The sequence below is a fragment of the Archocentrus centrarchus genome, chromosome 4, assembly GCF_007364275.1.
Source record: "Archocentrus centrarchus isolate MPI-CPG fArcCen1 chromosome 4, fArcCen1, whole genome shotgun sequence".
Classification (NCBI taxonomy): domain Eukaryota; kingdom Metazoa; phylum Chordata; class Actinopteri; order Cichliformes; family Cichlidae; genus Archocentrus; species Archocentrus centrarchus.
The window spans coordinates 8,668,581-8,687,663 of NC_044349.1; the positions used below are offsets into that span (position 1 = coordinate 8,668,581).

The 19,083-nt window shown below is 40.9% G+C and overlaps 1 protein-coding gene across 3 annotated transcripts in view; it reads right to left on the reverse strand.

The window, feature by feature from the left end:
* Positions 1 to 19,083, reverse strand: part of LOC115779536 (discs large homolog 1-like protein) — an 87,279-nt gene that overhangs the window by 12,105 nt on the left and 56,091 nt on the right. For 2 of the 3 annotated variants that reach the window (XM_030728249.1, XM_030728250.1), the window contains 2 exons: positions 8,561 to 8,675; positions 2,488 to 2,670 (listed from right to left, as the gene is read on the reverse strand). In XM_030728249.1, the coding sequence (XP_030584109.1) occupies positions 2,488 to 2,670; positions 8,561 to 8,675 (298 nt within the window). Of the gene's footprint in view, positions 1 to 2,487; positions 2,671 to 8,560; positions 8,676 to 13,570; positions 13,787 to 19,083 lie in introns of those variants that run through there. The other variant, XM_030728251.1, reaches the window with a different exon arrangement.

The following is a 19,083-nucleotide window of genomic DNA, read 5'->3' on the forward strand; positions in this document are numbered from 1 at the left end:
TTACTTTCTATTTTTACAGTTTCTCATTTTACAATAACAGTTTTTTGAGCAGCCCTAATGCACAAACCTCTATTCTAACACCTCAGTCTATTAATACCTCAACTGTCAAACCCATATGTGACAATCTGCTCCTTTCACTCACTCCTACTCTTCCTTGCCACCTTGAATCCCTTCTTTCCTCTTTAACACTCCCTCACTTCTCTTCCTTACACTCCATCACTTTCCGCACCCCTCTGCCCGTGGTCATCACCTCCCTCTGTGTCACGGATGGTAAAATGACTTGTCTTAAATTGTCTCCGCCTTGCACCTCAGAAACATAACATCTGTCTGTTACCTCCTCCACGGGGGAAACAAGTCGAGGTGGAAGGAAAGAACGCTTGTGTATTTCCACCACAGGATTACATTCAGCAGAGTCTTCATAACGATGATGCTTGCAGTGATATGAGTCAACACAAAAATGACACTCCAGTGTAAAAACTGAAACTAATTTGAAAATGAATCTCCGACCGCAGAAGCTGTCCTCAGGAAACAGCTGCCAAGCTGTCTTTATTTTCACCATCACAGAGCTGAAATCCCGTGTTAGGTCCTGCGCACCAATGCAGCGCACAGCATTCACAGTCAGATTAACTCAGAATGAAATGGCACATTAAAACTATGCTGATTTATTTTTGAATTTCTCTTTTCATGTGTCGCCAAAGCAAACAAAACAAACCAAAAAATATGTAAATCATGAAAACATGATACATAGTCTTCCAAAGGCAATAAAAAACTCTTTGTAAAGAAAGGTGGCAATGTGAACAAACCAATGTGGAAAAAAGGAACAAGATTTATACAGTGAAGCAAATTCTGTATTAAAAATTAGCTTCAAATACTTTTTTGTCTGTTTTTAAATTCTAATTAGTTTTGTTAAGGTTTATGATTGACTACAGGGTCTGTTGCATTGTGAACAATCACAATCAGCCTGGAAAAACTCCCTTCACTTCTGGTGACCGGAGCCATCAAGCTGTCTCCAGAGTCCCACAGGCTAACCAAGCCTGATAGGACTCCTTCTTCAGCTTGATGGCTCCCTTCACCTCCGGTGACCACCATCTGGTTCAGCGATTACCACCATGACAGGCACCAACCACCTTGCAGCCACAACTCTGAGCAGCAGCCTCAACAATGGAGGTGCGGAACATGGTCCATTCAGACTCAGTGTACTCAGCCTCCCTCTGAATGCTGTCGAAGTTCTGCCGGAGGTGGGAGTTAAGATCTCGGTGACTGGGGCCTCTGTCAGGTGTTCCCAGTGCACCCTCACAATACCTTTAGGTGCACCAGGTCTATCCAGCAAACAACAGTCAGGACCCTTTCCCCGGCCCAAAGGCGCATGGAAGCAACCCTCTTGTCCACTGGTGAAAACTCCAAAGTACAAGCAGCAAGCTGAGGGGATACAAGGATACCCACCCCAGCTTGCCGTCACCAAGGGCAATTCCAGACTGGAACAGAGTCCAGCCCCTCTCCAGGAGACTGGTTCCAGAGCCCAGGCCATGTGTTGAGGTGAGCCTGACTATATCTAGCTGGTATCTCTCAACCACACACACTAGCTCAGGCTCCTTCCCCACCAGAGAGATGACATTCCATGTCCCAAATGCCAGTCTTGATAGGCATTGGTCACTGCCCGACATACATTGCACCCGACCCCTACAATGCCTCCTGCGGGTGGTGGGCTAACAGGAGTGCGGGACCATGTCTTCTCTTCGGGCAGCGCCCGGCCAGGCACCACGGGTTAATGCCCGGCCACCAGATGCTTTCCCTCAAACTCCTTCCCTGGCCAGGCCTGGCTCCAGGGTGGGGCCCCGGGAACCCTATCCCGGGCGGAGTAAACAGTTCCCTTGGTGACTCTTCCATAGGGGTCTTTGGCTCCCTCTTTGTCTGGCCCCTCACCCAGGACCAATTTGCCATTGGAGACCCTACCAGGGGGACAAGCCCCCAGACAACATAGCTCCTGGGATCATTGGGACACACAAACTCCTTCACCACGATAAGGTGGCGATTCAATTTCCAACAACTTAAAATTCCTCCATTATTTTTTATCTAATTTCAAACAAAATGTCTCACATTTAAAAGACAAATAGAAAAAAGAAGTGACAAAACAGGTGATCTAACCGGACGCTAATGTTTGGAACATTGACTCTAACCCAGCTGCATCCTCGTCACAGTCAGCAGAGTGGGAAACAACAGTACTAACTTTCCTCTTGTGGATACTGTAGTGGAGGTGGGGCAAGTGAAATGCTCTCTGTACACAAGCAGCAGCCAGAAAGCTTTCAGACAATTAACAGATAGATTTATGTTGCAGTGAGAGAACAAAAGATGCATGTTGTTGCAGCAGGATATAAACAGACTCGACTTTGATGACTGAGCTAAATCACAGGCCTCTACTTCCTTTAACAAAACAAGAATCAATAAAATCATCTGCCCACTCCCATCCGAAACCCTTTGAAATCTGACCTCCGGCGGCTGGGGATGACCCCAACTTCTGGGCAGTTTGGGGGCGGGGGGCTGAGGTGACGGGCAGGCCACCACTCCTCTTCGCTGGCACTGCTCACGTGTAGGATATCCCCGAAACGAAAGGGCAGGGTCTGATTTGGCGCACTCAGATCCGAAGCACTTCCATCATAGTCAAACAAGGCCCTGCAGGCAGACACAAAACAAATGACGCATGTAGTTAGACACTCAACTTCAGCGTGACAACCCATTCTGCTGGAGGACAGGTTAGTTGATGACATATACATTTCACTCTGAAGTTTTAAAGTAAACTTTTCCCACAGATTTAATGCAGTATTATCAAACTGGCACACGTTTTAAAAATAAAAAAGAGACAAACAGAAAGATGTGCTGCAGTAAATAGCAGATGAAAAACAGCTGAGAACTGCTTTTCTACACAATAAATAATTTTTTAAATTACTAATTTATGACCTTGTCTGGGAGCACATGCCTGTGTGTGTGAGTGTTTGAAGTTGTGCACATCTGTTTGTGTGAGTATCAGTGTGTTGTCCATGTTATGTGTGTGTGTGTAGTAGTAGTCTGTCTCTGTGACCACAGAGATCCAAACCCATCCAGAGGGAAAAGACCCAGGAAAGTAGGCCAGCACAGTGTGTGGGTTTGTGTGTGTGTGTGTGTAAGGGAAGTAGAGCTGAAATAACCAACATCCCCCAAAGTCCCTACTGCCTTCATCAATAAAACAGAACAGAGACAGAGAAGGAGAAACAGAAGAAAATCAGAAAGAGAGATAGACTCAGACAGGCCAACAGAGAGTCTGACATTAGTACAAAAACACGCCACTTCATGTCTTATTAATGATACATCAAGATTATAAAGGAAATACTTGAAGACTTTAATTTTAGGTGGAAGCTAAAAAGTGACAGTCTGCATCATTATTACTATACTATAAGTTAACAGGTGCAGTCTAACAGGAATACAAACAGGGCAGTAGGCTTACAGGTGGAATCCCTACAGCGTTTGTGGTGACGCTGATTAGCTGTAATGGCACAAAAGCTTCAGTTAAACTGCTCCACTGGTGACAGTGGTCATTAGATCAGATTAAACCTCAAGATGGCTTAAACTGTGTGTGGGATTCATCTCTCATAAAACAGTATCATGTGCTGCCTGTTACAGTGATGGTAGCACGATTCTGTGATACTCAATATACTGCAAGAATATCAATTATTATACCAAACTGAAGGGAGGAAAAAAGTTGTAAGGAGGCAAAACGCAAAAATGATGTGTTAATAACTATTAATTACGGTATGTGTGGTGTCTGTGTGTGTGTGTATCTTTATTAACTAACCTTGTTTTAACTGTGGTAAGTTCATTATTAATTTTCTAGAAGAATTTTCATTACATTAGTCATTTAAAAAATATTATTGCTAACTATTCTATAACATATTCTATAAACATTCACATTTTTTAATGTTAAACTAGCCATCAAGTCCTCATGTACTCTGATCAAAAGTCATAATATCTTATGGAAATGTACAACCTGATCACTCACTACTTTTTTTATGATAAGCATGAAATCACTTGAATCTGAAGTGATAAAAATATTTTTTTAGAACACTATGAAGTCTATATAGTAGGCCTGCTGTAATAGGAGCTACTGCACAGTGAGGCATTAAAATATGTTCCAGCAATGTCACAAGAAAGTCAAATTTTCTAAACGGCATGAGAGAGTAGAAGAAGAAGACAAACTGTACACATAAAGTACCTTTATATTAGTGGGTTTACAGATATACAGCAAGGAGATGCAGAAAATATAAAACACAATTAAAAAAAAATCCATCCCTCCTAATTTTGCAGCAACCAAGTTACAATGATGGATGGTGTGTGATGCTATTAAGGTCACAACTATGTAAATGTAACTAAATCAATTACAGGCTCTCAGTTACTGTCGGTTTATTTGTACATGAGAACGTTTGAAATCTAATTACTCGAGGGAGGGGACACACATTTAATTACTGCAGCATGTAGCAGTGTGTTACCTTACAGACTGCAATTATAGCACCGCGTGTGTTAACCTGTGGACATTTTATAATATTAAATAGCATGTAAATGCTATTTTTGTACAGGGGGCTGATTATTACAGTCATTTGAATTCCTCTGAGGAACAGGTCCAGTGGGGAAACACACATGAATTACTGTAATGAGTCTGTAACAGAAACACACATATATTATGTTAGAGTTGGATTTTGCACAGCCAGCAGCCTTTTGTCCAAAGAGCCTTGCAGTTTAACTTTGCACTGAATGCTCATATAGTGTTACTGCATATGGGTGCTTTTTTTCAGAGGCGAAAACACAGGGTGAAAAAGTTCCATGTGAGAGTGTTTGACGCAAAATAGTAAAATTCAAGTAAATCCCCATTCACGCATAATTAACATTACAGCAGGGGACATAGCATTAAATGCAGTCCTCCTCAATTGAATATATTTTTAGTTGTCGCCATAACAGACATTAACATTGTGCAGGACAAAGCTAGAAGAGAACAGCTTACTGTGTAACTGATGTTATAGCAGCACATTTAATGACCTTAATTTGGTTCATGCATATACTGTATGCTGATGTTAAAATGATACCATCTGTCAGATAATCAAAAGCGTTTGGCGTTCTCCATTTTCACACAAAAAGTTGCTTTTATACTGAGCTGAGGAAAAGAAGTTCTTTCCAAAGGAGAAAAAAGACTCCAGAGATTTACTTTAAAATATATCTGGCTATAGGAGTTACTGGTGTGGTGGTCCTGATGATATATGAATGCAAATATTTGTAGAGCCTAAAATCCAACATTTGCCTTAGGGCTTTACCACATATATAAACCCCCTACTCCGGTTCCTGCAACCTTCAGCAGAAAAATGAATTCTAATATTACAAGTCACCATATTCAGTTCAATATTCAGTTTCAGGGCTCGTTGAAGCATTTTAAAATGCTTATTTACTTTCTCTTGCACCACGGATCAGTAAAGCAGAGGCAGGCCTAATTTTTCAGTGCACACATTCACACTCGGGTAAGAATCAGTGCACTATTTTTTTTTTTTTGCTATAAATTTAAATTGATCTTATGTAGCATATGGACACCAACAGGCTACAACTCACTGAGCATCTTCCTAATACACAGAAACAGCATATGCATTAATAAACCAATAAAAAAGACAAATTAGTATTCAGACATTTAAAATAAACTGTATACCTTCAATGAGGATGGGGGATCATCTTGTTACTGCAGCAACCCCTGAGCCTTTTCCGCAGTGAGATATACAGTTACAATGCTATTGAACCATAGGGTGTGTTTAAAATAGATCATAATGGTGTGAATGTAAAATGAGGCAGGAAAGAAGAAGAACAGAGGCGAGCACACATGCTCACCTTTCATGCAAGGCACAGCTGTACATACAGTATGTCACTTTGTTTCAGTGACATTTCCTCTGACGAAAGGTTAGCCTGTCTCTTACACACAACATTTATGCATACACACATGCTGCATGTACACGCAAGTACACACAGCAGCACCCCAGAGCATTACACACACACACACACACACACACACACACACACACAAACCCATCTGTCATGCACCGACAAGCTCAGCTCGACCAATCAGCTGCCAGTCTCGTGCTGCAATCTGAATGGTCACTTTTGGGCAGTAGCCAGATACAGGAAGTTCTTGCATGACAGTGATTTATGTATCATGTGGGCTGTTGGAGGGGTTATTACATTATCCCATGCAACCTTGAAAGGATCCTGATTTTGAAAAAAATTGGAGGAACACTGTCGTTAACATTCAGCATGCGAACTGATGAGGTGGTGTCCTGATAATATGTAATATATCATGATAATTAGAATGGAAACATCCTAATAAAGTCTAATAACTGTATGATTTTATACAGTGTAAGTGTGCTTTGTTTGAGTCACATCAGCACGCTTGTGTTGAACTGACTGGCCTGTCATGATGAACTGATGTCATTTCTTATGGCACTATTATCAGGTCAGAATTTTACTGTATTAAATTGCATTGTGTGACTGCATTGTGATTAAATGCCTGCAGTGACATCAGCCTTTATCTGTACTTTGGGTTCAAGAATAATTAGGAAATGTGAGCGTGCTGACTTAACCATTAAGAAAGCGCTGCTTGGCCGACACATTGCCTCGTTAAAGCAGCAACATGGCAGTAGACTCTCAGTCTTGTTGGTATCTAATTTTGTTGAGAAAGAATCCTCTAAATGGATGGTAGCCATTCCCTCATAAATAGTTAAAACTTTATTTCTACAGCAGAATTTAATTTAGGTGCACTCTGGTAGGAGACATTCTAATGCAGGCTTCTCATCATTTAATCAAGTGAGCAGTGGACATTTCTCCTCACTTTTAGCCTGAACCAAATAAAAACAGTGGGTGCACGCTTAATTTATGCTAATGATAATCATGCCTGTGGCTAACTATTTAAAAATTTAACAAACATGATGTCAAACAGCTGCAATGTCATGTTTCCTCATAATGAGCCATTGGATATATAGTTCAGTAGGAGGATGCTTTGTTTTAATGAGGGGGGATTTGAGGCAGAAGTACCAAGAGTGCTCAAGCATCTTGCTGTAAAGAATCAGATTTTTATTAAATAAAAATCCAGAGGGTTTTATAAGGAAATAAAATAGGGGATCAATCAGCCTGTTTCTCAGTCAGATAAACCAGATGATCAGTCAGGTGGATAAATCTTTTTGATTTATTGGTCTACAGCTCCCCGGTAGCTGAATGTGACCTTTGGCCTATAGCTCCGAGTTCAGACTCTGACTCCTCTTTCTGTCCGTCTGATCAGCATGTGTGTGTTTGAAGGAGAGAGTGCGTTACTGAAGGTGGCATCCATTCTAGCTGCACCTACCCTTTCCTTTCAGGTCACTTGCACACAGCTCAAGTCAGATATTCTTTTCATCTAGACTACACTCAATTTTGGAGATGTAGCGCACATGAAAAACAGTGAGGTGCAGGATGTTTTGTTGTTTGTATCAGAACAGCGGGCATTAAACTCAAGTTTGTGTCCATAAACTGCAAATTTGCTGTATCTGATTTCAAGCCTACTCCATTATCTCACAGAAGTTGGTTAATACATTAAGAAAGAGATGAAAAAATATTTAACACAAAAACCATGGGCCTAGTTTAAAATTTCAACACTTTAAAATAATTGTTCTCATTTTGTGTGCCAGTTAAAAGCTTCTTCTTAATATTGATATCAGACTCTTTGTTACTGAAAAGCTGGAATTAATCTAAGTGACACTGTGACAAATACACAAAAGACCTTTAAAACAAACCAGCAACATTCAGTGACATTTATTTGGAAGATGTTCATAATAATGTCACCCTTGGTCTGTAATCAGGCAGTGGCACAGTCTACTGAAATGCAGATTGATTGTGCCTCCTCGCTCATTGACAGCTCTTGCCATCATTAGAGAAAAGCATCACTTTTTCAATCCAAAAGGGAAACAGACATCTGCAAATGTGTTCTTTGACTATGTTCTCTGGCTCATTTTCTGTTTTAGCTTAACTGAAGTAACCTAAAAGAAAATGCTTGTCTTCCTAAAGCCTCATTAGTGTTGCTATTAGAGCTGCTTTTCCTGTCTTTGCTTTCCACGTGATTGATCTTCCAAGAGCTCCAATGTGACTTATGTGGACTCAGTGACCCAGCGTTTTAATCAATATTTCAAAGACTGTGATTCTTGTGAAGAAAGGACATCAAAAAGTGGAGCTGGTTTATGGCTAAAACTGCTTCTGGGCTCTAAAGATGGAACTGAGAAATCGGGGCGAACAGGACAAGAACGGCACAAGGACAGAAGGGCACTTGCAGAGGTGACAGGCTGATGGATGCGTTTGTGTGAGTGTGAGACAGTATTTGCCACACACACATTTAATTGTGATTTTAGATGTGATAACCTCACACAAATCGCAGACAGCTGAGATAAGGCCTTCTAATGGTGTCACACTGATGAACACTGGACAATCAGTCACCTCTGGCCGCCCTCAGTGTGTGTGTACGTGTGTTGTATTGTACCTGACGTAAAGTGTGCGCTTCTGTGTGGAGCGGAGGGACGTGGAGCTGGAACTGACACTGCTGGTCATCATCTGTTCCCTCAGGTCATGGATCTTTGCCTCGAAACGACTGTACTCTACACACAAACAGATACACAAAGAGGAAAAACACTGTTAGACCCGAGGTAAACCTTACCTTTTTGATTAATTTTAAGCTATTTTCATTTTTTGATGTCACTCCATATAAGAAGTAGCTGGGTGACTTGATATTTACACTTCAATCACCTTTGCTCAGTAGCTCAAAGAGAAAAGCAGAGTGGGAATAAACAGGGAAACACACATTTTTCTACAAATGGCTGTAGCAGCGCTACAACTACAACAAGAAGTTTGAGAAATGATGACAATTGCAGAATTCCCTGTTCAAGATCAGAAAGGATTCCCTCAGTACTGAGTTACCCCACTCAGCTACAAACACACAACTCCCACAGACATGCAGACGCACACACTGAGTTACCAACAGATTCTCTACAGCCATAATCTAATAGTCTGTTTGATCTGAATATTAACTCCTGTTACATCAGACCCGATCCATGTTGATAACATCACCAACACATACATTTACAATCCTGCCCGCACAGTCTGCTTTAAACTCAGTATGGGCTCGACCTGACTCAGACTGAAATCACCAAGCCAAACATGTCATACAGTGTCAATGGACGTAATAAAATCCTTTTAAATGTACATGTACAAAGAAATTACTTACTTTGCACACTTATTTCATGTGCAAATACATAGTTTTTACTATATAAGGAAATGTTTGCCTAGAGAAGTTTTACAACAGAGAAAAAGCTGAAGAAAGTGAAACAATAGTGTCTGAGGTGGAAGCCAGAAAAGACACAACTTGGGTGCAAAAACAAGGCAGAGACTTGGCAAAAAAAAAAAAAAAGGACTACTACTAAACTTCATGTTAAAAAACAAGGAAAGAAAAAAGACCGGAAGAAAAAGAAGGAAGCAGGTAGAGGACAAGGACCATGTGATCTGTCAGGCCAAGATGAATAACTTGCAACGAATATAATCATAAGCAGAGATGTGTAGTAACGAAGTAGAACTACTTAAGTACTGTACTTAAGTACTAAAATGCAGTATCTGTACTTTATTGGAGTACATATTTTTTCCCCTACTTTCACTTTTACTCCACTATATATTTTTGATTAATTTAATACTTTTACTCCGATACATTTTTCACGTGCTGAATCGTTACTCGTTACTATTATGAAAACGTTATTAATCATCCCCAAGTCATAGTATCAATGCCAGAGCGGTAGATGGCGCTGTCACGGTTTATGAAGCTGGCTCATCATTGGGCGATTTGAGCGATCAAGCCTATAAAAAAAACGCAGGCTTCGTCTCCGCCTTTTGCGCTGTTGCTTGCAAGTATTGAGGACAAAACGCGTCAGCTTACTGTCCGATATCGAGATGGATGACGTCCCAGGAACACCTTGTCCAGGTTTGTCTTTTAGCTGCTCTGTGGACTGCCCCTCTGGCCTTTTGAGATGTTTTATTTGTGTTTGTTTTTTTGTAAACACTTGTATGGCCTTTTATCATTTTACTCCAGCTTCAGCCAAATACATTGTGCCTTTCAAATGTTTGAAATAATATAAACAATGATAATCAAACTTTTGACTGCCTTTCTTTAATATACACAGTACTTGTACTTTTACTTGTACTTGTACTTTCGGTACTTGAGTAGCAATTTTTGAAATACTTCTACTTGCAATACTTAAGTACCAAAAAAATTGAGTACTTCTGTACTTCCACTTGAGTATGGTGTTGAAAGAACACTTCAACTTTTACTCAAGTCAATTTTTTTATATAGTACTTGTACTTCTACTCCACTCCTCTACTCCAGTACTTTATACATCTCTGATCATAAGTGGGATAGCTTACTGCCAAGAAATGACATACAGCAAGAATGAAAGGGCACTTTCATTTTTATTTTTTATTTTTGGAAAAGCAGTTTATATGCCTAAAGGTAAAAGCACAAATCAAGTAACAGAATACTGATGCATCTCTGATTTCTGTTTAAATTGTATGCATGTTTTGAGCACAGACAAGTGTCTGTGAGTCCCAGTGTTCCAACAGAGACATCAAAAGAGAGAGACGTGGAACTCTTTTTGGAGAAAAGTCAGCAAACCTTTTATGCAGTTTTTATCAGATGTGACTGGCAAGCTTTTAAACCCCAGTGACCAGTGAAATGAAAGATAACACTACGAAATAATCGTTATAATATGGGCTTGGGGAACTTCAGATAGCTGTCAAGTGGCGAGACTTTGTCTTTAAATTGCCATGTCATATTCAACTTTCTGAAATGTTTCTAGGTAGCAGAGTAATTAAATTGGCTTTCTCAATTTTAATCATACCCACTGAACCCAGACTGGCTAATTGTTTCTCTAACTGGGAAAAAAAGCAAAAGACCTAAATTAACCACAGGACAATACTATGAGATGTGGGCGGCAATTCAGAGGTCTGGAACTAGGGGATAATTTAAACACTCCTTCCCTCTTTTTTTCCCTCCTCACAAACAACAACTAAATATATCTTTAGTTTAAACTATCATTTACCTAAAGTTAGACCAAAAAGTGAGTCTCTCTGGGAGACATACTGAAATGATACCATAAGCTCATGTGATTCAGATCAGTGCTGACACAAAGAGCACTGGGACATATTAGGGCTAGACGTAGGTGGAAAATAGGTGAGTCTGCACTGAAGCGCTCCATTATACATGCACAATGATTTCACATAGTGACGTTCAAGCCGCTCAGTGGTGGTGTGACACAGCATCATCGGTGCAGGCTTTTCATGGGGTTATTAAGTTTTTATTTGCTCATCGGCTGAAATGTTACAGATCTGCTAGAAGCACGCAACGCTGGATCTCAATCTGACGTATGGCAGAAATGCACGGATTTCCCAGAAAATGGCTGAGTTGTTTGCCATTCCACCACCGCACTTGCAATGCAATTACACAGCATGCAGTTTTTCTTAGTAAACCTGTGCAGACCCATAAATACATCACTGAATTTCCAAACAGCATTTTGAGTTTAATTGCTAGGAACAATTGCATACTCATCTCCCTTGCATGGCATGAAGTAAATTGCGTGAGACCGACTGATTGGCCAATCAATGCAAAGTGCACTGATTTGCTCAAACACTCAGCACAGCTGCCTTGTGCTTTAGTGTCCTTCTGCTACATGCAGCAAAAACACTTTACTGTCTCACCCAATTTTCCAGTGGCCATTAAAATGTCATTCAGCCTCTTTATTTATAAAGTATTTTGCAATATGTACAAAGAGGAAGCACAAATATTTCAGCTGATGTGCAATGATGGCTTTAACAGTATACAGATATGCTTCCTCCAGCAATAAAGTACATACTTTTAACCTCTAGCAAGTTGCTGCAAATGGCAGTATTTTGATCCAGAATGGCTGAACAAGCAGCAGATACGTGTAATAAATCCTTTCTGAGTGTCTTCTACTCTGCTTAGCACCGCACAGCTTCCCAGAAAATATCTCAACTAATACATGGATGACAACGCTGCAGGCAATAAGCCTGAAAAAGCCCCTCTGAACGATGTCCTTGAGTGTGTGTGTGTGTGTGTGTGTGTATCTCAACCATTACTGTGGACTACAGAATCTAATTAACCCTGAGTAATTCAATCATACTCTAGGTACACACGCCCATGAACATGCACACACACACACACACACACGCGCGCACACACACACACACACACACACACACTCACACACACACACACACACACACTAATCTGGAACCTGCAGTATCTCCTGCTTCTCCTTACCCGTCTTTTCCTCTCTAACAAACCCAAAACACCCAGATTTTAGCTGATATCCCCACAAAGCACCGAAAGATCTTAAATCCAAGCAAAAAGAGCAACATGATCCACAACTGGCTTTTTTTTTCTACAGCTAAAAATGCAACACAAAACAAAAATAGAACCTTAACAGATTGTCGTTACTTCCATTTACTCAGTGCTTAACTTGCTGTACTGAATGTTTAATACCCCCCCCCCAAAAAAAGGCTTTTTCAGATTTAGGCTGAAATCAGCTGTAATCCTTCACAAATTGATGGATCAGCATATGTATTTTTGTCAGTTTCAGCTTGACAGGTCAGATGAAAATGTTCACATCCTCAGCAATTGACTGTAAACATGAAATTACAGCGTGGGATTAAGAGCAAGAGAGAAAATTAGGAAAGGAGGTGAAAAGGAAGACCATACAAAGAACCGACAGGAGAGAAACAACAAGGAGGAGAAGAAGCAGATGAATGACTGTGATAGAGCTCATATGTATTGCAGCAAAACAAAATCTGCTAATGAAACAAAGAATGAAAGCAGTTTATGAATCAGAGCTCAACAAAAAAAAAATGGAAACAAAGAAAGAGCTACTGTAAAGCTACAGAAATATGCTGTTCCTCTTCTTTCTGATCTATAGAACAAAGACTGTGTTGCAGCTAAGATATTTCTTCTATTGACTCCTGATTTTGAACACAAAGACAAAGTCTGTGCTACCAAGGATGCAGTTCTGATCAGCTTTTCCTTTAAGACCCAGCCTAATGCTGATGCAGAAAAGTGGGAGCTGAAATCTTGAACGTGGTTAAAGTCAAATTTAATGATGGAGCTAAAGTAGAACAGCACACTAAAAAAACCCCAAAAAACAAATAAACAAAAGTTCTGGAGGTGAGATTGTTGGTCATAAGTTATCAAGTTATCAATGCCTTACATCAAAACTTGCTAGACACCAGCCAACATGTTAGTGCTGCATCAATGGCTATGAGAGTGTTAGAGTATCAGAGATTTACCCATTCAGGCTTGTTCAACCTTCTGTTAGCTTTACTCTCATTCCCTGAACATTCATCAAGTCTCTCAGCAATGTTATCCATAAAAAGTCGCCAGGATGTTACCAGAGGAATGATGTAAAAAAGTAAATCTGTTCTCCCACTCAGCTGTACTCACACGCTGCTAACAGAGAGCGTCCGCGATGTGATGCCGTCACAGTGGCTCTCAGATCAGTGTCTAAGCCAGTGGGAGCGGGGTTTGAAGCTTAGAGTCCCGAGATGTGAATAAGAAGGAAAAGCATAGAGAGAGAGCGCCCGATCCACAGTGGATTCAGCACGTGAGAGAGCCAGAGAGGAAAGATGCGAATGTGTGCGTATGTAGGTATGTAGTGTGTGAGTGTGTGGCTTGTTGGAAAAAAAAAAATATGTGTGTGTAAAATCAGTCCAGTGCTCCTCAGCTGCCAGAGAAACAACAGATGCTAACTCTCTCTCTCTCTTTCTCTCTCTCTCTCTACTACACTCCACTCTTGCTCCATCTCCCGTTCGCTGGTGCGTTCATTTTGCTCCTCCCCCTCTTTGACAGCAGCTTGCTGTGCTGACACACACACACGCACGCACACACACACACACACACACACACACACACACACACACACACACACACACACACACACACACACACACACACACACACACACACACAGTTTCCTCAGGTCACTCATGCAGGAAGCTGAGTCGATGCCAGGCTCTCCTGCCCTACTTTGGCCCAGGGAATCAGTCTACAAGCCACCCACCCACCCACCCATCCACCCACACACACACACACACACACACACACACACACACACACACACACACACACACACACACGCACGCACACACACACGCGCATGCACACACACACACACACACGCACACACACGTGCGATAAAGCTTGACCAAGCATTCTGAATATTGATTTTTGGGAAGCTTAACTAAGAGCTCAATTCATAGCTCTTAAATAGATTTTCTTTTCATTTTGTATCAAGGCAGCAAAAAAAGAGACACCAGCATTTGTCTTAATAAGTATAAGCAATTAAACTCTTTCTGCACTGCATGATTTATATTTGTCTGTGCCTCCATCTGTCTCGCTTTCTCCACTTCTACATTTGGCATTTTTTTTTCAGTTTTTCTCCATTATATCAGTCTATCTCGCATGTGGTTTAGGTTATAAGACATCTTTTGCACACATGACTTGAAACATTAAAACATTCTTTCAATGTAAAAGTGAACAGGTTCCAGGTTGCTACAAATTTTCATAATTCAAGATACATCGAAATCATTAGATAGGGTTTCATATCATCAACACGTAACCGTCAACACAAATCGCCTCAACGTAGTATTAAGAGATTAAGGACAAGACAGACACTGGGATACTGACAGAGGAGAAAGAGAAAGCATAGGATAATGAAAAGATAGATAAAAGGTGAGGAGAAGGTGAGGAAACTGGGAGACAGAGGCGGTGGTGGGGTGATGATGGCAGAGACTAATGGCTTGTGTTCCCACCTCTCCTCTTCCCTCCTCTCCTCTCTGCTCTCTAGAGGAGTATTGTTCCTCCATTCAGCAGCTGGCAGAGACCTTTCCCCGCATTGTGCAGCTTCAGTGCTATCCAACACAAAACCAATAGAGATGGGCATTTCACATCATTAGGACTGTGTGCATTGCACCAATGCATTGTCTTTTCAGATCACCCTTTCCTCTGTTCTCTGAAAGAGATAGCCCATACTAATTGTGAGTAACTGCCACGAGTGAACCCCCAAGACAAAAGACAATGTCTCTCAGTGGGGTTAAATGAATATACCTACTCTTCTTTTCAGTTTTTTGTCCTACAGGCTTGGATCATATATGCAGTTGTTCCACTTTTTACATCATTATTGCTGTAACATCTCGACTTTTCTTGCACATTGAAAGGTTTCCTAAAGGTTTTTTTTTTCCACTAGCAGCACTACAGACCAATAATTTAATCAGCAGACCCCTGCATGCTTTAATCATGCAGACAATACACATCCTTGCTGCCAGTTCAACACTGTTCCACATATTGAAAGAAGAGAAGCTTATAGCAACAAAGACAAAGAAGAAGGCTGCTAGCTTGCAAACATGTAAACAATGTACCATTTAGATATGCCCTCAAATGGGAGGAAACACATTCTCCATACAATGCAACATGAGGACACTCTACTGCACAGCTTCAGCTCTAAGTTTTTTCTCCCATTTTTCATTTTTCTGGGCTTCAGAAATTTAATTTGTCCAAGGACATAAATAATTTCCATGTTCTTCCTCTGCTTGCATGGGTTTTCTTCAGGTGCTCCAGTGGTGCCCTACAGTTAACTGGAGATTCTAAATTGGGTGTGGATGTGAGCGTGAGTCTGTCTCTCTTTGTTAGCTCTGTTACGCACCAACAACCTGTCCAGGATCTACCCTACCTATAACCCAGTGGAAAGGCTTCAGCCTCCCACAACTCCAGTACCAGACACAAACCTCTTTAGTTGAATTTCCAAAACCACAGAAAAAACAACCCAAATCCTTCACTTTATAAGCCTGCCTTATAAGTGTACTATAGGCCCAGGCTCCAAAAATAGCAGTGCTGCAAGAGGCTCATCTATAATTAAAACAGCAGCTCAGTAATCTATATTGGTATGGATTAACTGATCAGATTGCAAGAGAGATGAGAGGAGTGAAGAAGAAAAAGAAGTAAATAAAACAATTTAAGACAAAACTGTGTTGATGTACTGATTTAAGTTTAAATGTCAAAACTGGAAGGAAAACAAATGCGGTTCAACTCTGGCAGCTCAGCGTCAAAGTGACAAGGTGACACACTGCAAATCCCAAATCAGTCACCTTCCTGTTACAAGTGACACCTCAAATCCCCCAAAATCACACATCATGGGTGGAAAGCCAGACCATTACCACAGACATCAGTAACACTGGGAAGAGAGGAGGAGGTGACAGGTGGAGAAGAAGGACAGTAACAAAGGAAGAGGAAAGAAAGGAAGCAAAAGAGAAAAGAACAGGGCAACGAATGGAGCTGGAAAAGAAAGAAAAGTGCCTCACTTTTGGTGTTCAGCAGAAGAAAATCCACCAGCGCTGTATTTGAAAGCCTCGTGATGGAGCTACCGTTAATCTTCTATATAACAAGTGGTGCATGACACACAGAAACACGCAAAAAGTGTAATAAGCATACTCACAGAAGTGAAGATAATCCTCTGTGCATCACTTCATTATTTTCGCTGACAGACACCGCCTCTGTGTGTGTCACATGTGAGTGTGTTTATGCGTGTGACAGTCGTGTGTAATCCCAGTGACTAACACTGCTGTCAACCTGCAGGCATTTACAGTCCCACATCAGGAAAATTAATGGCATGAGAGAACATCAAGCTTGTAGGTCAGCACTGCAACTGTACAGTGTTTTAACCAAATATCATGGTATTTTTCAATCAGCACAATCAATAGTTATATTGGATCCTTAAGAACTGAAAGGAAGGTGTGGCACTTCAGCTGCAAGGCAACTAGAGTGGTTCAAGAAAGATATTGCTGTGTAACTGACATATCATTGTGCAACTGCTGTACATTTTAGTGTAAGCTGGTCTTGGTAATGGCTCAATCAAACTAGAGGAAAAGCAGGACAGCAACTTCCTTGCAAAAAGGAAAAATCAGCTGTTTCCAGTGATTACATTGAATCTTTTCACATTTGGCGACTGACCTGGTCGACCAGATGTTGAGCGTGCAACACTCTCAACTTCTGGGCAACTTTTTTTTTTTTTTTTTTTTTTTTTTTGCGTTTTTGGCCACAGTAGCTTTTGTTAGCAGTGGAGAGAGACAGGAAATGGGGGAAAGATACAGGGGAAGACAGGCGGGCAAATTGGCGACAGGCCGGGACGCGAACCCGCGCCGCCCGCACCGCAACGCGGCATATGTATGTGGTCGCCGGCTTCACCACTAAGCACCCCAACTTCTGGACAACTTTTGATTGCAAGGTGACTGAACAAGTTGTTTGGTGGAAGGCGAGCTGTCTCCAAACAATTGTGGTTTGACTTGGACTGACAGCAGCATCGCGCTCAGACAGATTCGCGAAGGTTTGCAAATCTAATTTATAAATGCAGACAGATTGCCAGCAAGTTGCAACCAGTCTGAACCAGTCTACACCGCATCTCTTTGCAGTAGAACACTCAACTCAACTGACTGCCACCTGGTTGCATTCTGAATATATTCACATGTAAAAGCAATATGTCACCTATGTCATCCTGCAAATGTGGAGAAATTTCAGAGTATCTGTGTGAGGTTCTGGCCAGACTCTGAATGTAAATAGATCATTTGTAAATTTCTGTTTAATGTAAATTTCTGTGTATGTAGACTGATTTGCAACAGATGGCAACAGGTTTGTGATTTTCACTAGTTTATCAAAGTTAATTGTCATATTATCAGAAAAAGGTTGCATGTAATTGCCAACTTCACCACATTCATTTGCAGACTGAGAGCAGACTGGCTCTTGTCTTATTGCTGTTGTTTATGTCCTCTTCATGCACCAAAGTCACTTTCAAGACAGCAACAATTATGTTAATATTACAAATATAAAATTGTAAAGAAAATAACACATTTATACATGGCCACATTTTTAGCACTGATAAAATTTCTAGAATAAAAAATACATTATTGTAGTGTAACAATGTTTGCAATTGATAAATTCCTAGGCCTGATGTACTTATTGACAAGCCCATTGGATACAAAGTCATTAGACTGACTCTGCTGTACTTAAGGAGTGATTTAATGATTGCGTGAACCTTGCAGAAGTGAACATAGTCTCTCTGCAGCCTGATCTTGGCTCCTTGTACCAAATGTCTACAGTCAAGTTGCCTTATGGGTAATGTAGGCTTCAGATCTTTACAAGGAAGAGGAATATATAAAATAGAAATTCTGCCATTCATACATCATAGTTTTCAGTGCCATTGTAAAACAAACACTATTATAGATAGGAGTGTATACAATTAATCATATTGTCCAACTGTGTGTTGTTTCAGATGATAAAAGATTTTCACAATGACGTACGACAGGTTGAGAACAGAATCAATTTTCTTCTCGCATACCTCCTTATGGATCCCATTAATTACAAACACTGAGTACATAAATCTTATGTCCCTATAATCTTTTGCAATTGCCCCACAAAACACTTCAAGTTCACTCTGAAATGAGATCTTACAAAATCATTATTGCAATCATAGTTATGAAGTTACTGCAGACATCAGCTGGTCCTACAGTCTCACCTGGCAGTGTACATATGAAATTACTTCAAATACCCTAAAATAACATGACAGATGCCAACAGTGCTAATGCAGCATGAAGACTTTTCAGACAAACACGCTCCATCTGCTGTACTTCAAATAAATGCAGATCCATATCTGCTGCATCAGCTTACATCAACCATGTCCCTCTCTCTCACACACACATATGTATGCACGCACGCACACACATACACACACTGAGCAGTTCAGTAGTGGGCCACACTGAGCTGCATTTGGCTATAGTGGCCAACATATTTAATATAAATAACAGGAGGAGCCCAGCACACAGACACACTTTTCCTCTCCTAGTGGAGGTCATTATGAGTTCTTCTCCCATTGGCAGGAAGAGTGTTTGTGAAACAGACGAAGCACTGCT